This window comes from Oncorhynchus nerka, linkage group LG24 (assembly GCF_034236695.1).
Source record: "Oncorhynchus nerka isolate Pitt River linkage group LG24, Oner_Uvic_2.0, whole genome shotgun sequence".
NCBI classification, from domain to species: domain Eukaryota; kingdom Metazoa; phylum Chordata; class Actinopteri; order Salmoniformes; family Salmonidae; genus Oncorhynchus; species Oncorhynchus nerka.
Window position 1 is genome coordinate 81102345 of NC_088419.1, and position 24707 is coordinate 81127051.

At 48.7% G+C, this 24707-nt stretch overlaps 1 protein-coding gene across 1 annotated transcript in view; it reads right to left on the reverse strand.

Annotated features, from left to right (window-relative positions):
• The window catches only part of LOC115108771 (collagen alpha-1(XXIV) chain), a 296583-nt gene that overhangs the window by 128828 nt on the left and 143048 nt on the right, over positions 1-24707 (reverse strand). The window contains exons 25-27 of the mRNA XM_065009201.1: positions 8730-8783; positions 6628-6681; positions 3891-3944 (exon numbers count right to left, since the gene is read on the reverse strand). Of these exons, the coding sequence (XP_064865273.1) occupies positions 3891-3944; positions 6628-6681; positions 8730-8783 (162 nt within the window). The remainder of the gene's footprint in view (positions 1-3890; positions 3945-6627; positions 6682-8729; positions 8784-24707) is intronic.

Consider the following 24707-nt stretch of genomic DNA (forward strand, 5'->3'; position numbering starts at 1 on the left):
GTTTGCACGGGGGGACAGGGTCTGGCTCTCGACCCGAAACCTGCCCCTCCGCTTGCCCTGCCGGAAGCTGGGTCCGCAGTGTGTAGGGCCATTTAAAGTCCTGAGGAGAATAAACGAGGTTTGTTATCGATTATTACTTCTTTCGTATTATCGCATTAACCCCTCGTTTCATGTGTCTCTCCTCAGGCCGGTGGTAGCTGGTCCCATGCAGGAAGGTGAGGTTCCGGAGGTCCCTCCGCCCCCTCTGGACATCGAGGGGTCCCCGGCGTACAGGATACGAGCTATTCTGGACTCAAGACGCCGGGTGAGGGGCCTGCAGTACCTCGTTGACTGGGAGGGGTACGGTCCGGAGGAGAGGTGCTGGGTCCCGGTGGGGGATATTCTGGATCCATCTATGTTGAGAGAATTCCATCGCCTCCATCCGGATCGCCCTGCGCCTCGGCCCCCGGGTCGTCCCCGAGGCCGGCGTAGGCGCGCTGCGGGAGCTGCGCGTCAGGGGGGGGGGGGGGGGGGGGTACTGTCACAAATATTACCGAAGGTGGCTTCCCTTCTTGTTCGGGTGGCGCTCGGCGGTCGTCGTCGCCAGTCTACTAGCTGCCACCGATCCTTTGTTCTGTGTTCGTTTGGTTTTGTCTAATTAGTTTCACCTGTTCATTGTTTGGTTGTTAGGGTGGTGTTTTTTAAGTTCGTTTATCCCGCTTCTGTTTGTGCGAGCTTGTTCTTCTGTATTTGTGAGAGGTGTTAGTGTTTTGTTGGGTTTTCTCGCTGTCCTGGTATTTTACCTAAGGGTACTATTTGTTTTAATAGTTACGCCTGTGTTGGGTAAATACTATTTTGTTCTTTTGCTTTTGGACATTAAAGCGTGTTTATTCCCGCATCCTTTGCTCTCTGCGCCTGACTCCACACCCATTCACTCATTGAGCGTTACAGACTCCACACCCATTCACTCATTGAGCGGTACAGACTCCACACCCATTCACTCATTGAGCGGTACAGACTCCACACCCATTCACAGACTCCACACCCATTCACTCATTGAGCTCCACACCCATTCACTCATTGAGCGGTACAGATTCACTCATTGAGCGTTACACACCCATTCACTCATTGAGCGGACTCCACACCCATTCACAGACTCCACACCCATTCACTCATTGAGCGTTAGACTCCACACCCATTCACTCATTGAGCGGTACAGACTCCACACCCATTCACTCATTGAGCGTTAGACTCCACACCCATTCACTCATTGAGCGGTACAGACTCCACACCCATTCACTCATTGAGCGTTACAGACTCCACACCCATTCACTCATTGAGCGGTACAGACTCCACACCCATTCACTCATTGAGCGTTAGACTCCACACCCATTCACTCATTGAGCGGTACAGACTCCACACCCATTCACTCATTGAGCGTTACAGACTCCACACCCATTCACTCATTGAGCGGTACAGACAGACTCCATTCACCCATTCACTTCATTGAGCGTTACAGACTCCACACCCCACACCCATTCACTCATTGAGCGGTAGACTCAGACTCCACACCCATTCACCCATTGAGCGTTTCACTCAGACTCCACACCCATTCACTTCATTGAGCGGTACAGACTCCACACCCATTCACTCATTGAGCGTTAGACTCCACACCCATTCACTCATTGAGCGGACTCCACAGACTCCACACCCATTCACTCATTGAGCGGTACAGACTCCACACCCATTCACTCATTGAGCGTTACAGACTCCACACCATTCACTCATTGACAGACTCCACACCCATTCACTCATTGAGCGGTACAGACTCCACACCCATTCACTCATTGAGCGTTACAGACTCCACACCCATTCACAGACTCATTGACTCATTGAGCGGTACAGACTCCACACCCATTCACTCATTGAGCGGTACAGACTCCACACCCATTCACTCATTGAGCGTTACAGACTCCACACCCATTCACTCATTGAGCGGTACAGACTCCACACCCATTCACTCATTGAGCGTTACAGACTCCACACCCATTCACTCATTGAGCGTTACAGACTCCACACCCATTCACTCATTGAGCGGTACAGACTCCACACCACTCATTCACTCATTGACTCATTGAGCGTAGACTCCAGACCCATTCACTCATTGAGCGGTACAGACCCATTCACTCATTGAGACGTTCACTCATTGAGACTCCACACCCATTCACTCATTGAGCGGTACAGACTCCACACCCATTCACTCATTGAGCGTTAGACTCCACACATTCACCATTCACTCATTGAGCGGTACAGACTCCACACCCATTCACTCATTGAGCGGTACAGACTCCACACACCCATTCACTCATTGAGCGTTCCACAGACTCCACACCCATTCACTCATTGAGCGTTACAGACTCCACACCCATTCACTCATTGAGCGGTACAGACTCCACACCCATTCACTCATTGAGCGTTACAGACTCCACACCCATTCACTCATTGAGCGTTACAGACTCCACACCCATTCACTCATTGAGCGGTACAGACTCCACACCCATTCACTCATTGAGCGTTACAGACTCCACACCATTGAGCATTCACTCATTGAGCGGTACAGACTCCACACCCATGCACTCATTGAGCGGTACAGACTCCACACCCATTCACTCATTGAGCGGTACAGACTCCACACCCATGCACTCATTGAGCGGTACAGACTCCACACCCATTCACTCATTGAGCGTTACAGACTCCACACCCATTCACTCATTGAGCGTTACAGACTCCACACCCATTCACTCATTGAGCGGTACAGACTCCACACCCATTCACTCATTGAGCGTTACAGACTCCACACCCATTCACTCATTGAGCGTTACAGACTCCACACCCATTCACTCATTGAGCGTTACAGACTCCACACCCATTCACTCATTGAGCGTTACAGACTCCACACCCATTCACTCATTGAGCGGTACAGACTCCACACCCATTCACTCATTGAGCGTTAGACTCCACACCCATTCACTCATTGAGCGGTACAGACTCCACACCCATTCACTCATTGAGCGTTACAGACTCCACACCCATTCACTCATTGAGCGTTACAGACTCCACACCCATTCACTCATTGAGCGTTACAGACTCCACACCCATTCACTCATTGAGCGGTACAGACTCCACACCCATTCACTCATTGAGCGTTACAGACTCCACACCCATTCACTCATTGAGCGTTACAGACTCCACACCCATTCACTCATTGAGCGTTACAGACTCCACACCCATTCACCCATATGTACAGACTCAGTGAGCATAGCCTTGCCATTGAGAGAGGCTGCCGTAGGCAGACATGGCTCTCAAGAGAAGACAGGCTATGTGCACACTGCCCACAGAATGAGGTGAACACTGAGCTGCACTTCCTAACCTCCTGTCCAATGTATGACCATATTAGAGACACATATTTCCCTCAGATTACACAGACCCACAAAGATTTTGAAAACAAATCCAATTTTGATAAACTCCCATATCTATTGGGTGAAATTCCACAGTGTGCCACCACAGCAGCAAGATTTGTGACCTGTTGCCACATGAAAAGGGCAACCAGTGAAGAACAAACACCGTTGTAAATACAACCTATATTTATGTTCATTTAGAGAGAGGAGAGAGAGGGAGCGATAGAGGAAGAGAGAGAGAGGGACAGAGATTTCACTTTATATATTCACTTTATATATTATCTACCTCACTTGCTTTGGCAATGTTAACACATGTTTCCCATGCCAATAAAGCCCTTGAATTGAATTGAGAGAGGGAGATAGAGATAGAGAGAAAATGCTATCCTAACATTATATGAGTGGGATAGAACGTCAGACATATTTCACAACAAAGTTTCATTGCTGAAGACTTACAAAGGGGCCTTGCAGACCTACATCGCCGGGTCCGCCTGGAAGGCCTGGATACCCCTTGGACCAAAACAGAAACCAGAAGAAAGGACAAACAATTAGTGAGGAAAGTAAAGTACATTTTGCAAAGTAAAGTAAGCTGTTAATTGTAGGAGACTTGGGCAATTTCCTTGTCTGGGCATGTAACCATTAATGTGACTGTTGATTGATTGATTGGTTGATTGAGAAGAGTCTCTCCTTCAGCGTACTGAGCTCGAACTAATGCCAGAGAACAAGAGAGAGGAACACAGCCAAGGTTTCTGGTTAGTACAGGGAGCAGTGTGTGTATGCAACTCTCCCTCTGTACAGCCAATCTATGCTAACGGTTAACTCAAATAAAATCATTCAACTGAAACTCCATCCCTGTTATGCAATCATTCCAAAATAAAACTATATTTTACAAGGACCCTGACATCAACACTGAATTATTCCTGAAGCCTTTGACTTTGTGGTTTTGCTTGTCTGCAGTGTGGCTGTTACAGGACAGGAAGGTTTGGCCAGGGCCACCATCACTCATCCCACTGACTGGTTGCAGCCTGCCAGCCAACCATCCAGTCAGCCAACCAGCCAGCCAACCTGTCAGCCAGACAGCCAGCAAGTCAACCAGTTAGACAGCCAGCCAGCGAGGCAGCCAAGGAGACAGGCAGCCAGCCAGCCATCCAGCCAGCCAGCCAGCCAAGGAGACAAGCAGCCAGTCAGCAGCCAGACGATCAGCCAGGGAGCCAGCCAGCCAGCCAGAAGCTCAGGGCTGGTGACCAAAGACACAAACCTGGAGCTGTCTGTCCACAGGCCCTAAGCCAGCAAGGAACATCAACCAGTCTCCCTCTGTCTCCAGACACTCCACAGAACACTGCAGTGCTCACAAAGCTCTGCTACACTAGAATGCTCACAGACACAGGCAGGGCTTAACCACAGGGAGAGAGAGCGAGGGGGAGAGACACAGGTCAAGGCTATAAAAGAGCATTCACAGACACAGAGAGAGAGGTACACAGGTCAAGACTACAGAATACCATTCACAGACAGACACAGAGAGAGAGGGACACAGGCCAAGACTACAGAAGAACATTCACAGACAGACACAGAGAGAGAGGGACACAGGCCAAGACTACAGAAGAACATTCACAGACAGATACAGAGAGAGAGGGACACAGGCCAAGACTACAGAAGAACATTCACAGACAGACACAGAGAGAGAGGACACAGGCCAAGACTACAGAAGAACATTCACAGACAGACACAGAGAGAGAGGACACAAGCCAAGACTACAGAAGAACATTCACAGACAGACACAGAGAGAGAGGGACACAGGCCAAGACTACAGAAGAACATTCACAGACAGACACAGAGAGAGAGGGACACAGGCCAAGACTACAGAAGAACATTCACAGACAGACACAGAGAGAGAGGGACACAGGCCAAGACTACAGAAGAACATTCACAGACAGACACAGAGAGAGAGGGACACAGGCCAAGACTACAGAAGAACATTCACAGACAGACACAGAGAGAGAGGGACACAGGCCAAGACTACAGAAGAACATTCACAGACAGACACAGAGAGAACACAGGTCAAGACTACAGAAGAACATTCACAGACAGACACAGAGAGAGAGGACACAGGCCAAGACTACAGAAGAACATTCAAGACAGACACAGAGAGAGAGGGACACAGGTCAAGACTACAGAAGAACATTCACCAGACAGACACAGAGAGAGAGGGACACAGGCCAAGACTACAGAAGAACATTCACAGACAGACACAGAGAGAGAGGGACACAGGCCAAGACTACAGAAGAACATTCACAGACAGACACAGAGAGAGAGGGACACAGGCCAAGACTACAGAAGAACATTCACAGACAGACACAGAGAGAGAGGGACACAGGCCAAGACTACAGAAGAACATTCACAGACAGACACAGAGAGAGAGGGACACAGGCCAAGACTACAGAAGAACATTCACAGACAGACACAGAGAGAGAGGGACACAGGCCAAGACTACAGAAGAACATTCACAGACAGACACAGAGAGAGAGGGACACAGGCCAAGACTACAGAAGAACATTCACAGACAGATACAGAGAGAGAGGGACACAGGCCAAGACTACAGAAGAACATTCACAGACAGACACAGAGAGAGAGGGACACAGGTCAAGACTACAGAAGAACATTCACCAGACAGACACAGAGAGAGAGAGGGACACAGGCCAAGACTACAGAATAACATTCACAGACAGACACAGAGAGAGAGGGACACAGGCCAAGACTACAGAAGAACATTCACAGACAGACACAGAGAGAGAGGGACACAGGCCAAGACTACAGAAGAACATTCACAGACAGACACAGAGAGAGAGGGACACAGGCCAAGACTACAGAAGAACATTCACAGACAGACAGGGGAAGAGAACATAGGAGGATAGTGTACAGAACTCTAAGATAGGTATCCCAAACGCTAAAGAGGAAATAGCATGGGACAGAGCCATATAGTAGTTACATCATTTTTAGATACTGCCTTGAGGTTCAGAGTTACAGTTGATCAAACAAAGAAAATACAGAAACTAAGATAACAAAAAGTGCTGTTGAATGCCCCCAAATCCCTGGGAGGCAGGGACTGAGCTGCCAACATGCCACCAGTGTAATGCTTCCAGACACTCTCTCTAAGTGGTGCATATAGACATTGTGTACTTAGTTCTGTACTTACCCTGGACCCCATCTCCCCAGGAGGACCCAACGGACCTGCAGGACCACGGTCACCCTGGGAAACACAAGCACAGGAGAAGGATCGTTAACCGCTGTACCACCACCGACCTGCACCTCCATACATCCAAACATCAAACCTATCGGCTCCACAGGACATGAGGTAATATGAGAGCCCCTACAACACAGTACAGGCTAGAGTGAGAGCTGTACATATCACAGAGTGGCCATTTAAAGTGGATACTAATGTCTGTCTATAGTAAAATCCCCCCCACTCACACTATGTAACAGGACTGGCCAGCTTGTTACAGTAAAACTCTGAAAGTTGTGGATGGATGAGCCTGACTGGGTCTCTCCTCTAGTATCTAACAGTCTAACTGGGTCTCTCCTCTAGTATCTAACAGCCTGACTGGGTCTCTAGTATCTAACAGTCTGACTGGGTCTCTCCTCTAGTATCTAACAGCCTGACTGGGTCTCTCCTCTAGTATCTAACAGTCTGACTGGGTCTCTCCTCTAGTATCTAACAGTCTAACTGGGTCTCTCCTCTAGTATCTAACAGCCTGACTGGGTCTCTCCTCTAGTATCTAACAGTCTAACTGGGTCTCTCCTCTAGTATCTAACAGCCTGACTGGGTCTCTCCTCTAGTATCTAACAGTCTGACTGGGTCTCTCCTCTAGTATCTAACAGCCTGACTGGGTCTCTCCTCTAGTATCTAACAGTCTGACTGGGTCTCTCCTCTAGTATGTAACAATCTGACTGGGTCTCTCCTCTAGTATCTAAGAGTCTGACTGGGTCTCTCCTCTAGTATCTAACAGTCTGACTGGGTCTCTCCTCTAGTATCTAACAGTCTGACTGGCTCTCCTCTAGTATCTAACAGTCTGACTGGGTCTCTCCTCTAGTATCTAACAGTCTGACTGGGTCTCTCCTCTAGTCTCTAACAGTCTGACTGGGTCTTTCCTCTATGTAAGTCATAAGGAGGGGCAACGACGGTGTAGGTCTGTCTGAGAGAGAGAGAGAGTGAGAGAGATAAAGAGAGTGAGAGAGAGAGTGAGAGAGAGAGAGAGAGAGAGAGAGAGAGAGGGAGTTAGATATATAGAGAGAGTGAGAGTGAGAGAGAGAGAGAGAGAGAGAGAGAGAGAGAGAGAGAGAGAGGGAGAGAGAGGGAGTTAGATATATAGAGAGAGTGAGAGAGAGAGAGAGAGGGAGAGAGAGCGAGAGAGAGAGAGGGAGTTAGATAAAGAGAGAGAGAGTGAGAGAGTTAGATATATAGAGAGGGAGAGAGAGAGAGAGAGAGAGAGAAGAAGAAGAGAGAGAGAGAGAGAGAGAAAGAGGAGAGAGAGAGAGAGAGAGAAAAGGAAAGAGAGAGTTGTAGGTCTGTCTGAGAGAGCAAGCATTTTAGAGCAATGTTCGGATAGAGAGAAGGTGTTTCTGGGTAGGCTAGGGAGCTGGACCGGGGCATCCAGCTGAGCGCCTGTCAATAATCAGCAGTCAGGACCTCAGTAAAGTAATTTAAGTCAACAGTCAGGGAGCAGCAGGGGAAGCTGAGTTCTGACAGTTGAGGGTTGAAGGGTGATGATTGGGGTTTCGTGTTGTCATAAGCACAGGAACTAGTTGGGAAACATCCCAGAGGGGTCTCTCTATCCTCATACAGCATGGAGACTTAAATGACTTACATATTTAAGGAGCATGACCCAGATGAGTGTGTGTGGTGTGTGTGTATTTGCTTTCTTTGCCACAAAGTTCAAAAGATAATTTTACATTTCAAGTTACATTTCAATGTGTGAGACTGAGATGCAGGGTTGGTTGAGTGAAGTCTAATGAGACAGTGGGAGCACAGTAATTGCAGGGTGATGTTTATGATATTGGGTGATGTTTATGATATGGATGTGAGGGTGGTCATTGTTTGTCTAAGTCTGTCTGTCTGTCTGTCTGTCTGTCTGTCTGTCTGTCTGTCTGTCTGTCTGTCTGTCTGTCTGTCTGTTTGTCTGTCTGTCTGTCTGTCTGTCTGTCTGTCTGTCTGTCTGTCTGCCTGTCTGCCTGTCTGCCTGGCCCTCAGCGTCTGGCTAATCCACTCAAAGCCTAATGGCAGAATAAACACCCCTCTACCTTTTCACCAGGATCTCCAGCTCCCCCTGACGTACCGATCAGGCCTGCTGGACCCTGCAGATGGGAGAGAGATGAAATGGAAAGAGATGCGATAGAAAGAGATGAGAGAGATGGGAGAGAGGACAGAGAGAGAAAGAGAAGAGAGAGAGAGGGAGAAAGGGGGAGAGGAGAGAGAGAGCAAGAGAGTGAGAGTGAGAGAGAGAAAGAGCAAGAGAAAGAGATGAGAGAGATGGGAGAGAGGAGAGATAGAAAGAGAAGAGAGAGAGGGGGAGGGAGAAAGGGGAGAGGAGAGAGGGTGAGAGTGAGAGAAAGAGAGAGAGAGAGAGAGAGAGAGAGAGAGAGAGAGAGAGAGAGAGAGAGAGAGAGAAATAGAAGAGAGGGAGAAAGGGGAGAGGAGAGAGAGTGAGAGCGAGAGAGTGAGAGAAAGAGTGGTCAATAGCATACACACCTCAGGGTAAAGTACGTCTATGAGGGGAGACATGATCCCCACCCATCAGACAGTTCTTTTCAAGCTGTTTTGACAGCAGGAATGCAGGGGGTCATAGAAGACTGTGTATGGGTGATGTAAGGATGGGGTAAGTAGTGGCATCACATGCTTTATAAAGGAAATGACATGAAGGAACCAAGGGGAAATTCCCTCAATGAAAGTTGAGCACCTTAAACTGAACAATGTAATTATTACATGCAATGTTTCATGTTACTAAAAAAGTAATGAGGCAATGAAATGTATGTCAAAATGCTAATTTCGTGTTGTATGAACAAGGCAATGAAAACATACATTCCTTTCCCAGTATTCACAAGCCTTAGTCTTGGGCTATTTACTGCTGTAGGTAACAAAATGAGGTCACACATGGTATAGTATTTGGGGGCCATATTCAGCGTGTGTGTCTCTCATTTCATGAACTATAGTATACGTTTTGTCCAGCAGCAGTACGGGACCTTTGTTTGCTTCCTATACAGTACACTCTAGTATCCATGTACGCTATTTACCTTACTGTTGTGTGTTATCCCAACCAATCCTATACAGTACACTCTAGTATCCATGTACGCTATTTACCTTACTGTTGTGTGTTATCCCAACCAATCCTATACAGTACACTCTAGTATCCATGTACACTATTTACCTTACTGTTGTGTGTTATCCCAACCAATCCTATACAGTACACTCTAGTATCCATGTACGCTATTTACCTTAATGTTGTGTGTTATCCCAACCAATCCTATACAGTACACTCTAGTATCCATGTACGCTATTTACCTTAATGTTGTGTGTTATCCCAACCAATCCTATACAGTACACTCTAGTATCCATGTACGCTATTTACCTTACTGTTGTGTGTTATCCCAACCAATCCTATACAGTACACTCTAGTATCCATGTACGCTATTTACCTTACTGTTGTGTGTTATCCCAACCAATCCTATACAGTACACTCTAGTATCCATGTACGCTATTTACCTTACTGTTGTGTGTTATCCCAGCCAATGCTATACAGTACACTCTAGTATCCATGTACGCTATTTACCTTACTGTTGTGTGTTATCCCAACCAATCCTATACAGTACACTCTAGTATCCATGTACGCTATTTACCTTACTGTTGTGTGTTATCCCAACCAATCCTATACAGTACACTCTAGTATCCATGTACGCTATTTACCTTACTGTTGTGTGTTATCCCAACCAATCCTATACAGTACACTCTAGTATCCATGTACGCTATTTACCTTACTGTTGTGTGTTATCCCAACCAATCCTATACAGTACACTCTAGTATCCATGTACACTATTTACCTTAATGTTGTGTGTTATCCCAACCAATCCTATACAGTACACTCTAGTATCCATGTACGCTATTTACCTTAATGTTGTGTGTTATCCCAACCAATCCTATACAGTACACTCTAGTATCCATGTACGCTATTTACCTTACTGTTGTGTGTTATCCCAACCAATCCTATACAGTACACTCTAGTATCCATGTACACTATTTACCTTAATGTTGTGAGTTATCCCAACCAATCCTATACAGTACACTCTAGTATCCATGTACGCTATTTACCTTACTGTTGTGTGTTATCCCAACCAATGCTATACAGTACACTCTAGTATCCATGTACACTATTTACCTTACTGTTGTGTGTTATCCCAACCAATCCTATACAGTACACTCTAGTATCCATGTACGCTATTTACCTTACTGTTGTGTGTTATCCCAGCCAATGCTATACAGTACACTCTAGTATCCATGTACGCTATTTACCTTACTGTTGTGTGTTATCCCAACCAATCCTATACAGTACACTCTAGTATCCATGTACGCTATTTACCTTACTGTTGTGTGTTATCCCAACCAATCCTATACAGTACACTCTAGTATCCATGTACACTATTTACCTTAATGTTGTGTGTTATCCAACCAATCCTATACAGTACACTCTATCCATTACCTTACTGTTGTGTGTTATCCCAACCAATCCTATACAGTACACTCTAGTATCCATGTACACTATTTACCTTACTGTTGTGTGTTATCCCAACCAATCCTATACAGTACACTCTAGTATCCATGTACACTATTTACCTTACTGTTGTGTGTTATCCCTAACCAATCCTACACTATTTACAGTATCACTCTAGTATCCCATGTACACTATTTACCTTAATGTTGTGTGTTATCCCAACCAATCCTATACAGTACACTCTAGTATCCATGTACGCTATTTACCTTACTGTTGTGTGTTATCCCAACCAATCCTATACAGTACACTCTAGTATCCATGTACGCTATTTACCTTACTGTTGTGTGTTATCCCAACCAATCCTATACAGTACACTCTAGTATCCATGTACGCTATTTACCTTACTGTTGTGTGTTATCCCAACCAATTCTATACAGTACACTCTAGTATCCATGTACGCTATTTACCTTACTGTTGTGTGTTATCCCAACCAATCCTATACAGGATACTGATGAATCCATCCATTTATTCTGGGCTGATTCTATTCTAACAGTGGATGTGTGTGAAGTAAAACAACATGCTTCCGTACAAAACACAACAGCAAACTAACAGTGGATGTGTGTGAAGTAAAACAACATGCTTCCTTACAAAACACAACAGCAAACTAACAGTGGATGTGTGTGAAGTAAAACAACATGCTTCCTTACAAAACACAACACAAACTAGAGGCATCAGATGACAACTAGAAACAACTACATATCTGAACCACCTGTTTATCTATATGTAAATTGGCTTGGAGGGAATTCCAAAACCAGGGGGCTGAGTAATGAAAGGACATTTTTTCATGCTCGGTTCTATTTTTCGGGACTCTTAGCAAACAATGTAATTGTACACAGTGTTCTGCCACCCAGCTCTGTGTAGCAGGCCTGCGGCAGCAGAGTTCTAGTCCAGCTGGATGAGCGATCTAACATCCCACTGACCTTCGCCAGACACTTGTGGACCTCTTGCTAACGAAGAGAACACTGGCTAATGTAAATATCAGAAAAATCATGGAGAAAAATCCCTTCCAGATCAGTCATCTGGATAAAGGGCTGAGGTTTGGCCCAGCGCCAGAGTCTATGCCGAGGAGAGGAGCAGCGTCTCTTGACCCCAGTGCATCCTGGAAAGGGTAGTTAGAGGCTGGTGAAAACATGTCCCTAGTTTGCTAAACCCAGTGTGGTCACTGTGGTTGTCTTACGTTGTAGGAGGCAAATTTGCAGTATGTATTTCAATCTTATAAAAAGATGTATTTAACCATTGTACAAGACATGTACTGTACTTAGATGTATTTAACCATTGTACAAGACATGTACTGTACTTAGATGTATTTAACCATTGTACAAGACATGTACTGTACTTAGATGTATTTAACCATTGTACAAGACATGTGTACTGATGTATTTAACCATTAGATGTATTTAACCATTGTACAAGACATGTACTGTACTTAGATGTGTTTAACCATTGTACAAGACATGTACTGTACTTAGATGTGTTTAACCATTGTACAAGACATGTACTGTACTTAGATGTGTTTAACCATTGTACAAGACATGTACTGTACTTAGATGTGTTTAACCATTGTACAAGACATGTACTGTACTTAGATGTATTTAACCATTGTACAAGACATGTACTGTACTTAGATGTATTTAACCATTGTACAAGACATGTACTGTACTTAGATGTGTTTTGGTGGCTACATTTCTTGTCTCTTTCTTCACAGTCTATTTTCTATCTTTCCCCATCATGTCTTAGATATTCAACAAGGGGTTTGTTTGACAGACACGGGCCACATCTGGAGCATGTTAGCGGTAGACTGAAGAACTCAAGTCTGAGAGGGGGGCTGTATAGAGTGGGAATGGGGTCAGACAGAGAGGATGGCTGTATAGAGTGGGAATGGGGACAGACAGAGAGGATGGTTGTATAGAGTGGGAATGGGGTCAGACAGAGAGGATGGCTGTATAGAGTGGGAATGGGGACAGACAGAGAGGGGGGCTGTATAGAGTGAGAATGGGGACAGACAGAGAGGAGGGCTGTATAGAGTGGGAATGGGGTCAGACAGAGAGGATGGCTGTATAGAGTGGGAATGGGTCAGACAGAGAGGATGGTTGTATAGAGTGAGAATGGGGACAGACAGAGAGGAGGGTTGTATAGAGTGGGAATGGGGACAGACAGAGAGGATGGCTGTATAGAGTGGGAATGGGGACAGACAGAGAGGAGGGTTGTATAGAGTGGGAATGGGGTCAGACAGAGAGGATGGCTGTATAGAGTGGGAATGGGGTCAGACAGAGAGGATGGTTGTATAGAGTGAGAATGGGGACAGACAGAGAGGAGGGTTGTATAGAGTGGGAATGGGGTCAGACAGAGAGGATGGCTGTATAGAGTGGGAATGGGGTCAGACAGAGAGGATGGCTGTATAGAGTGGGAATGGGGTCAGACAGAGAGGATGGCTGTATAGAGTGGGAATGGGGTCAGACAGAGAGGATGGCTGTATAGAGTGGGAATGGGGACAGACAGAGAGGATGGCTGTATAGAGTGGGAATGGGGACAGACAGAGAGGATGGCTGTATAGAGTGGGAATGGGGACAGACAGAGAGGATGGCTGTATAGAGTGGGAATGGGGACAGACAGAGAGGATGGCGGTATAGAGTGAGAATGGGGACAGACAGAGAGGAGGGTTGTATAGAGTGGGAATGGGGTCAGACAGAGAGGAGGGTTGTATAGAGTGAGAATGGGGACAGGCAGAGAGGAGGGTTGTATAGAGTGAGAATGGGGACAGACTGAGAGGAGGGTTGTATAGAGTGAGAATGGGGACAGACAGAGAGGATGGCTGTATAGAGTGGGAATGGGGACAGACAGAGAGGAGGGTTGTATAGAGTGGGAATGGGGACAGACAGAGAGGAGGGTTGTATAGAGTGGGAATGGGGACAGACAGAGAGGAGGCTGTATAGAGTGAGAATGGGGACAGACAGAGAGGAGGGTTGTATAGAGTGGGAATGGGGACAGACAGAGAGGATGGCTGTATAGAGTGGGAATGGGGACAGACAGAGAGGAGGGTTGTATAGAGTGGGAATGGGGAGAGACAGAGAGGAAGGTTGTATAGAGTGGGAATGGGGACAGACAGAGAGGAGGGTTGTATAGAGTGGGAATGGGGACAGACAGAGAGGAGGGTTGTATAGAGTGGGAATGGGGACAGACAGAGAGGATGGCTGTATAGAGTGAGAATGGGGACAGACAGAGAGGAGGGTTGTATAGAGTGGGAATGGGGACAGACAGAGAGGATGGCTGTATAGAGTGGGAATGGGGACAGACAGAGAGGATGGCTGTATAGAGTGGGAATGGGGACAGACAGAGAGGAGGGTTGTATAGAGTGGGAATGGGGTCAGACAGAGAGGAGGCTGTATAGAGTGGGAATGGGGACAGACAGAGAGGATGGTTGTATAGAGTGAGAATGGGGACAGACAGAGAGGATGGCTGTATAGAGTGGGAATGGGGACAGACAGAGAGGAGGGTTGTATAGAGTGAGAATGGGGACAGACAGAGAGGAGGGTTGTATAGAGTGAGAATGGGGACAGACAGAGAGGAGGGTTGTATAGAGTGAGAATGGGGACAGACAGAGAGGATGGCTGTATAGAGTGGGAATGGGGACAGACAGAGAGGAGGGTTGTATAGAGTGAGAATGGGGACAGACAGAGAGGAGGGTTGTATAGAGTGAGAATGGGGACAGACAGAGAGGAGGGTTGTATAGAGTGGGAATGGGGACAGACAGATAGGAGGGTTGTATAGAGTGAGAATGGGGACAGACAGAGAGGATGGTTGTATAGAGTGGGAATGGGGACAGACAGAGAGGTGGGTTGTATAGAGTGGGAATGGGGACAGACAGAGAGGAGGGTTGTATAGAGTGGGAATGGGGACAGACAGAGAGGAGGGTTGTATAGAGTGGGAATGGGGACAGACAGAGAGGAGGGTTGTATAGAGTGGGAATGGGGACAGACAGAGAGGAGGGTTGTATAGAGTGGGAATGGGGACAGACAGAGAGGAGGCTGTATAGAGTGGGAATGGGGACAGACAGAGAGGAGGGTTGTATAGAGTGAGAATGGGGACAGACAGAGAGGAGGGTTGTATAGAGTGGGAATGGGGACAGACAGAGAGGAGGGCTGTATAGAGTGGGAATGGGGACAGACAGAGAGGAGGGTTGTATAGAGTGGGAATGGGGAGAGACAGAGAGGAGGGTTGTATAGAGTGGGAATGGGGACAGACAGAGAGGAGGGTTGTATAGAGTGGGAATGGGGACAGACAGAGAGGAGGGCTGTATAGAGTGGGAATGGGGACAGACAGAGAGGAGGGTTGTATAGAGTGAGAATGGGGACAGACAGAGAGGAGGGTTGTATAGAGTGGGAATGGGGACAGACAGAGAGGAGGGTTGTAAAGAGTGGGAATGGGGACAGACAGAGAGGAGGGTTGTATAGAGTGGGAATGGAGACAGACAGAGAGGAGGCTGTATAGAGTGGGAATGGGGACAGACAGAGAGGAAGGTTGTATAGAGTGGGAATGGGGACAGACAGAGAGGAGGGTTGTATAGAGTGGGAATGGGGACAGACAGAGAGGAGGGTTGTATAGAGTGAGAATGGGGACAGACAGAGAGGAGGGTTGTATAGAGTGGGAATGGGGACAGACAGAGAGGAGGGTTGTATAGAGTGGGAATGGGGACAGACAGAGAGGAGGGTTGTATGGGTGGGAATGGGGACAGACAGAGAGGAGGGCTGTATAGAGTGAGAATGGGGACAGACAGAGAGGAGGGTTGTATAGAGTGGGAATGGGGACAGACAGAGAGGAGGGTTGTATAGAGTGGGAATGGGGACAGACAGAGAGGAGGGCTGTATAGAGTGAGAATGGGGACAGACAGAGAGGAGGGTTGTATAGAGTGGGAATGGGGACAGACAGAGAGGAGGGTTGTATGGGTGGGAATGGGGACAGACAGAGAGGAGGGCTGTATAGAGTGAGAATGGGGACAGACAGAGAGGAGGGTTGTATAGAGTGGGAATGGGGACAGACAGAGAGGAGGGTTGTATAGAGTGGGAATGGGGACAGACAGAGAGGAGGGCTGTATAGAGTGAGAATGGGGACAGACAGAGAGGAGGGTGTATAGAGTGGGAATGGGGACAGACAGAGAGGAGGGTTGTATAGAGTGGGAATGGGGACAGACAGAGAGGATGGCTGTATAGAGTGAGAATGGGGACAGACAGAGAGGAGGGTTGTATAGAGTGGAAATGGGGACAGACAGAGAGGAGGGTTGTATAGAGTGGGAATGGGGACAGACAGAGAGGAGGGCTGTATAGAGTGGGAATGGGGACAGACAGAGAGGAGGCTGTATAGAGTGGGAATGGGGACAGACAGAGAGGAGGGTTGTATAGAGTGAGAATGGGGACAGACAGAGAGGAGGGTTGTATAGAGTGAGAATGGGGACAAACAGAGAGGAGGCTGTATAGAGTGGGAATGGGGACAGACAGAGAGGAGGGTTGTATAGAGTGGGAATGGGGACAGACAGAGAGGAGGGTTGTATAGAGTGGGAATGGGGACAGACAGAGAGGAGGGTTGTATAGAGTGAGAATGGGGACAGACAGAGAGGAGGGTTGTATAGAGTGGGAATGGGGACAGACAGAGAGGAGGGTTGTATAGAGTGGGAATGGGGACAGACAGAGAGGAGGGTTGTATAGAGTGGGAATGGGGACAGACAGAGAGGAGGGTTGTATAGAGTGGGAATGGGGACAGACAGAGAGGAGGCTGTATAGAGTGGGAATGGGGACAGACAGAGAGGAGGGTTGTATAGAGTGAGAATGGGGACAGACAGAGAGGAGGGTTGTATAGAGTGGGAATGGGGACAGACAGAGAGGATGGCTGTATAGAGTGGGAATGGGGACAGACAGAGAGGAGGGTTGTATAGAGTGGGAATGGGGACAGACAGAGAGGAGGGTTGTATAGAGTGGGAATGGGGACAGACAGAGAGGAGGGTTGTATAGAGTGGGAATGGGGACAGACAGAGAGGAGGGCTGTATAGAGTGGGAATGGGGACAGACAGAGGATGGCTGTATAGAGTGGGAATGGGGACAGACAGAGAGGATGGCTGTATAGAGTGGGAATGGGGACAGACAGAGAGGATGGCTGTATAGAGTGGGAATGAGGACAGACAGAGAGGAGGGTTGTATAGAGTGGGAATGGGGACAGACAGGGAGGAGGGTTGTATAGAGTGGGAATGGGGACAGACAGAGAGGAGGGTTGTATAGAGTGGGAATGGGGACAGACAGAGAGGAGGGTTGTATAGAGTGGGAATGGGGACAGACAGAGAGGAGGGTTATAGAGTGGGAATGAGGACAGACAGAGAGGAGGGTTGTATAGAGTGGGAATGGGGACAGACAGAGAGGAGGGTTGTATAGAGTGGGAATGGGGACAGACAGAGAGGAGGGTTGTATAGAGTGGGAATGGGGACAGACAGAGAGGAGGCTGTATAGAGTGGGAATGGGGACAGACAGAGAGGAGGGTTGTATAGAGTGGGAATGGGGACAGACAGAGAGGAGGGTTGTATAGAGTGGGAATGGGGACAGACAGAGAGGATGGCTGTATAGAGTGGGAATGGGGACAGACAGAGAGGAGGGCTGTATAGAGTGGGAATGGGGACAGACAGAGAGGAGGGTTGTATAGAGTGGGAATGGGGAGAGACAGAGAGGAGGGTTGTATAGAGTGGGAATGGGGACAGACAGAGAGGAGGGTTGTATAGAGTGAGAATGGGGACAGACAGAGAGGAGGGTTGTATAGAGTGGAATGGGGACAGACAGAGAGGAGGGTTGTATAGAGTGGGAATGGGGACAGACAGAGAGGAGGGTTGTATAGAGTGGGAATGGGGACAGACAGAGAGGAGGGTTGTATAGAGTGGGAATGGGGACAGACAGAGAGGAGGCTGTATAGAGTGGGAATGGGGACAGACAGAGAGGAGGGTTGTATAGAGTGAGAATGGGGACAGACAGAGAGGAGGGTTGTATAGAGTGGGAATGGGGACAGACAGAGAGGAGGGTTGTATAGAGTGGGAATGGGGACAGACAGAGAGGAGGGTTGTATAGAGTGGGAATGGGGACAGACAGAGAGGAGGGTTGTATAGAGTGAGAATGGGGACAGACAGAGAGGAGGGTTGTATAGAGTGGGAATGGGGACAGACAGAGAGGAGGGTTGTATAGAGTGGGAATGGGGACAGACAGAGAGGAGGGTTGTATAGAGTGGGAATGGGGACAGACAGAGAGGAGGGTTGTATAGAGTGGGAATGGGGACAGACAGAGAGGAGGGTTGTATAGAGTGGGAATGGGGACAGACAGAGAGGAGGGTTGTATAGAGTGAAATGGGGACAGACAGAGAGGAGGGTTGTATAGAGTGAGAATGGGGACAGACAGAGAGGAGGGTTGTATAGAGTGGAATGGGGACAGACAGAGAGGAGGGGTTGTATAGAGTGGAATGGGGACAGACAGAGAGGAGGGTTGTATAGAGTGGAATGGGGACAGACAGAGAGGAGGGTTGTATAGAGTGGGAATGGGGACAGACAGAGAGGAGGGTTGTATAGAGTGGGAATGGGGACAGACAGAGAGGAGGGTTGTATAGAGTGGGAATGGGGACAGACAGAGAGGAGGGTTGTATAGAGTGGAATGGGGACAGACAGAGAGGAGGGTTGTATAGAGTGGGAATGGGGACAGACAGAGAGGAGGGTTGTATAGAGTGGGAATGGGGACAGACAGAGAGGAGGGTTGTATAGAGTGGAATGGGGACAGACAGAGAGGAGGGTTGTATAGAGTGGAATGGGGACAGACAGAGAGGAGGGTTGTATAGAGTGGGAATGGGGACAGACAGAGAGGAGGGTTGTATAGAGTGGAATGGGGACAGACAGAGAGGAGGGTTGTATAGAGTGGGAATGGGGACAGACAGAGAGGAGGGTTGTATAGAGTGGGAATGGGGACAGACAGAGGAGGGTTGTATAGAGTGGGAATGGGGACAGACAGAGAGGAGGGGTTGTATAGAGTGGGAATGGGGACAGACAGAGAGGAGGGTTGTATAGAGTGAGAATGGGGACAGACAGAGAGGAGGGTTGTATAGAGTGAGAATGGGGACAGACAGAGAGGAGGGTTGTATAGAGTGGGAATGGGGACAGACAGAGAGGAGGGTTGTATAGAGTGGGAATGGGGACAGACAGAGAGGAGGGTTGTATAGGTGGAATAGACAGACAGAGGAATGGTGGAATGGGGACAGACAGAGAGGAGGGTTGTATAGAGTGGGAATGGGGACAGACAGAGAGGAGGGTTGTATAGAGTGGAAATGGGGACAGACAGAGAGGAGGGTTGTATAGAGTGAGAATGGGGACAGACAGAGAGGAGGGTTGTATAGAGTGGGAATGGGGACAGACAGAGAGGAGGGTTGTATGGGTGGGAATGGGGACAGACAGAGAGGAGGGCTGTATAGAGTGAGAATGGGGACAGACAGAGAGGAGGGTTGTATAGAGTGGGAATGGGGACAGACAGAGAGGAGGGTTGTATAGAGTGGGAATGGGGACAGACAGAGAGGAGGGCTGTATAGAGTGAGAATGGGGACAGACAGAGAGGAGGGTTGTATAGAGTGGGAATGGGGACAGACAGAGAGGAGGGTTGTATAGAGTGGGAATGGGGACAGACAGAGAGGAGGGTTGTATAGAGTGGGAATGGGGACAGACAGAGAGGAGGGTTGTATAGAGTGGGAATGGGGACAGACAGAGAGGAGGGTTGTATAGAGTGGAAATGGGGACAGACAGAGAGGAGGGTGTATAGAGTGAGAATGGGGACAGACAGAGAGGAGGGTTGTATAGAGTGGAATGGGGACAGACAGAGAGGAGGGTGTATAGAGTGGGAATGGGGACAGACAGAGAGGAGGGTTGTATAGAGTGGGAATGGGGACAGACAGAGAGGAGGGCTGTATAGAGTGAAATGGGGACAGACAGAGAGGAGGTTGTATAGAGGGAAATGGGGACAGACAGAGAGGAGGTTGTATAGAGTGGGAATGGGGACAGACAGAGAGGAGGGTTGTATAGAGTGGGAATGGGGACAGACAGAGAGGAGGGTTGTATAGAGTGAGAATGGGGACAGACAGAGAGGAGGGTTGTATAGAGTGAGAATGGGGACAGACAGAGAGGAGGGCTGTATAGAGTGGGAATGGGGACAGACAGAGAGGAGGGTTGTATAGAGTGGGAATGGGACAGACAGAGAGGAGGGTTGTATAGAGTGAGAATGGGGACAGACAGAGAGGAGGGTTGTATAGAGTGAGAATGGGGACAGACAGAGAGGAGGGTTGTATAGAGTGAGAATGGGGACAGACAGAGAGGAGGGTTGTATAGAGTGAATGGGGACAGACAGAGAGAGGGCTTGTATAGAGTGGGAATGGGGACAGACAGAGAGGAGGGTTGTATAGAGTGAGAATGGGGACAGACAGAGAGGAGGGTTGTATAGAGTGAGAATGGGGACAGACAGAGAGGAGGGTTGTATAGAGTGAGAATGGGGACAGACAGAGAGGAGGGCTGTATAGAGTGAGAATGGGGACAGACAGAGAGGAGGGTTGTATAGAGTGAGAATGGGGACAGACAGAGAGGAGGGTTGTATAGAGTGGGAATGGGGACAGACAGAGAGGAGGGTTGTATAGAGTGGGAATGGGGACAGACTGTATAGAGTGAGAATGGGGACAGACAGAGAGGAGGGTTGTATAGAGTGAGAATGGGGACAGACAGAGAGGAGGGTTGTATAGAGTGGGAATGGGGACAGACAGAGAGGAGGGTTGTATAGAGTGGAATGGGGACAGACAGAGAGGAGGTTGTATAGAGTGAGAATGGGGACAGACAGAGAGGAGGTTGTATAGAGTGGAATGGGGACAGACAGAGAGAGGGTTGTATAGAGTGGGAATGGGGACAGACAGAGAGGAGGGTTGTATAGAGTGAGAATGGGGACAGACAGAGAGGAGGGTTGTATAGAGTGGGAATGGGGACAGACAGAGAGGAGGGTTGTATAGAGTGAGAATGGGGACAGACAGAGAGGAGGGTTGTATAGAGTGGGAATGGGGACAGACAGAGAGGAGGGTTGTATAGAGTGGGAATGGGGACAGACAGAGAGGAGGGTTGTATAGAGTGGAATGGGGACAGACAGAGAGGAGGGTTGTATAGAGTGGGAATGGGGACAGACAGAGAGGAGGGTTGTATAGAGTGGGAATGGGGACAGACAGAGAGGAGGGTTGTATAGAGTGAGAATGGGGACAGACAGAGAGGAGGGTTGTATAGAGTGGAATGGGGACAGACAGAGAGGAGGGTTGTATAGAGTGAGAATGGGGACAGACAGAGAGGAGGTTGTATAGAGTGGGAATGGGGACAGACAGAGAGGAGGGTTGTATAGAGTGGGAATGGGGACAGACAGAGAGGAGGGTTGTATAGAGTGAGAATGGGGACAGACAGAGAGGAGGTTGTATAGAGTGGGAATGGGGACAGACAGAGAGGAGGGTTGTATAGAGTGGGAATGGGGACAGACAGAGAGGAGGGTTGTATAGAGTGAGAATGGGGACAGACAGAGAGGAGGGTTGTATATAGAGTGAAATGGGGACAGACAGAGAGGAGGGTTGTATAGAGTGGGAATGGGGACAGACAGAGAGGAGGGCTGTATAGAGTGAGAATGGGGACAGACAGAGAGGAGGGTTGTATAGAGTGGGAATGGGGACAGACAGAGAGGAGGGTTGTATAGAGTGGAATGGGGACAGACAGAGAAGGAGGGTTGTATAGAGTGGAATGGGGACAGACAGAGAGGAGGGTTGTATAGAGTGGGAATGGGGACAGACAGAGAGGAGGGTTGTATAGAGTGAGAATGGGGACAGACAGAGAGGAGGGTTGTATAGAGTGGGAATGGGGACAGACAGAGAGGAGGGTTGTATAGAGTGGGAATGGGGACAGACAGAGAGAGAGGGTTGTATAGAGTGGGAATGGGGACAGACAGAGAGGAGGGCTGTATAGAGTGAGAATGGGGACAGACAGAGGGAGGGTTGTATAGAGTGGGAATGGGGACAGACAGAGAGGAGGGGGACTGTATAGAGTGGGAATGGGGACAGACAGAGAGGAGGTTGTATAGAGTGAGAATGGGGACAGACAGAGAGGAGGGTTGTATAGAGTGGGAATGGGGACAGACAGAGAGGAGGGTGTATAGAGTGAGAATGGGGACAGACAGAGAGGAGGGTTGTATAGAGTGAGAATGGGGACAGACAGAGAGGAGGAATGGAGTGAGAATGGGGACAGACAGAGAGGAGGGTTGTATAGAGTGAGAATGGGGACAGACAGAGAGGAGGGTTGTATAGAGTGGAATGGGGACAGACAGAGAGGAGGGGTGTATAGAGTGGGAATGGGGACAGACAGAGAGGAGGGTTGTATAGAGTGGGAATGGGGACAGACAGAGAGGAGGGTTGTATAGAGTGGGAATGGGGACAGACAGAGAGGAGGGTTGTATAGAGTGGGAATGGGGACAGACAGAGAGGAGGGCTGTATAGAGTGGGAATGGGGACAGACAGAGAGGAGGGTTGTATAGAGTGGGAATGGGGACAGACAGAGAGGAGGGTTGTATAGAGGAGAATGGGGACAGACAGAGAGGAGGGTGTATAGAGTGAGAATGGGGACAGACAGAGAGGAGGGTTGTATAGAGTGGAATGGGGACAGACAGAGAGGAGGGTTGTATAGAGTGAGAATGGGGACAGACAGAGAGGAGGGTTGTATAGAGTGGAATGGGGACAGACAGAGAGGAGGTTGTATAGAGGAGAATGGGGACAGACAGAGAGGAGGGTTGTATAGAGTGAGAATGGGGACAGACAGAGAGGAGGGTTGTATAGAGTGGAATGGGACAGACAGAGAGGAGGGCTGTATAGAGTGGGAATGGGGACAGACAGAGAGGAGTTGTATAGAGTGGGAATGGGGACAGACAGAGAGGAGGGTTGTATAGAGTGGAATGGGGACAGACAGAGAGGAGGCTTGTATAGAGTGAGAATGGGGACAGACAGAGAGGAGGGTTGTATAGAGTGAGAATGGGGACAGACAGAGAGGAGGGTTGTATAGAGTGAGAATGGGGACAGACAGAGAGGAGGGCTGTATAGAGTGAGAATGGGGACAGACAGAGAGGAGGGTTGTATAGAGTGAGAATGGGGACAGACAGAGAGGAGGTTGTATAGAGTGAGAATGGGGACAGACAGAGAGGAGGGTTGTATAGAGTGGAATGGGGACAGACAGAGAGAGGGCTGTATAGAGTGAGAATGGGGACAGACAGAGAGGAGGGTTGTATAGAGTGGAATGGGGACAGACAGAGAGGAGGGCTGTATAGAGAGGGAATGGGGACAGACAGAGAGGAGGGCTGTATAGAGGAATGGGGACAGACAGAGAGAGGGCTGTATAGATGAGAATGGGGACAGACAGAGAGGAGGGTTGTATAGAGTGAGAATGGGGACAGACAGAGAGGAGGGTTGTATAGAGTGAGAATGGGGACAGACAGAGAGGAGGGTTGTATAGAGTGGGAATGGGGACAGACAGAGAGGAGGGTTGTATAGAGTGAGAATGGGGACAGACAGAGAGGAGGGTTGTATAGAGTGAGAATGGGGACAGACAGAGAGGAGGGTTGTATAGAGTGGAATGGGGACAGACAGAGAGGAGGGTTGTATAGAGTGGGAATGGGGACAGACAGAGGAGGAGGGTTGTATAGAGTGAGAATGGGGACAGACAGAGAGGAGGGTTGTATAGAGTGGAATGGGGACAGACAGAGAGAGGGTTGTATAGAGGAGAATGGGGACAGACAGAGAGGAGGGCTGTATAGAGTGAGAATGGGGACAGACAGAGAGAGGCTGTATAGAGGAGAATGGGACAGACAGAGAGGAGGGTTGTATAGAGTGGGAATGGGGACAGACAGAGAGGAGGGTTGTATAGAGTGGAATGGGGACAGACAGAGAGGATGGTTGTATAGAGTGAGAATGGGGACAGACAGAGAGGAGGGTTGTATAGAGTGGAATGGGGACAGACAGAGAGGAGGGTGTATAGAGTGAGAATGGGGACAGACAGAGAGGAGGGTTGTATAGAGTGAGAATGGGGACAGACAGAGAGGAGGGTTGTATAGAGTGAGAATGGGGACAGACAGAGGGAGGGTTGTATAGAGTGAGAATGGGGACAGACAGAGAGGAGGGCTGTATAGAGTGGAATGGGGACAGACAGAGAGGAGGGTTGTATAGAGTGAGAAGAGAGGGGAGGGCTGGGGACAGACAGAGAGGAGGGCTGTATAGAGTGGGAATGGGGACAGACAGACAGAGAGAGGAGAATGGGGACAGACAGAGAGAGGGTATAGAGTGGGAATGGGGACAGACAGAGAGGAGGGCTGTATAGAGTGAAATGGGGACAGACAGAGAGGAGGGT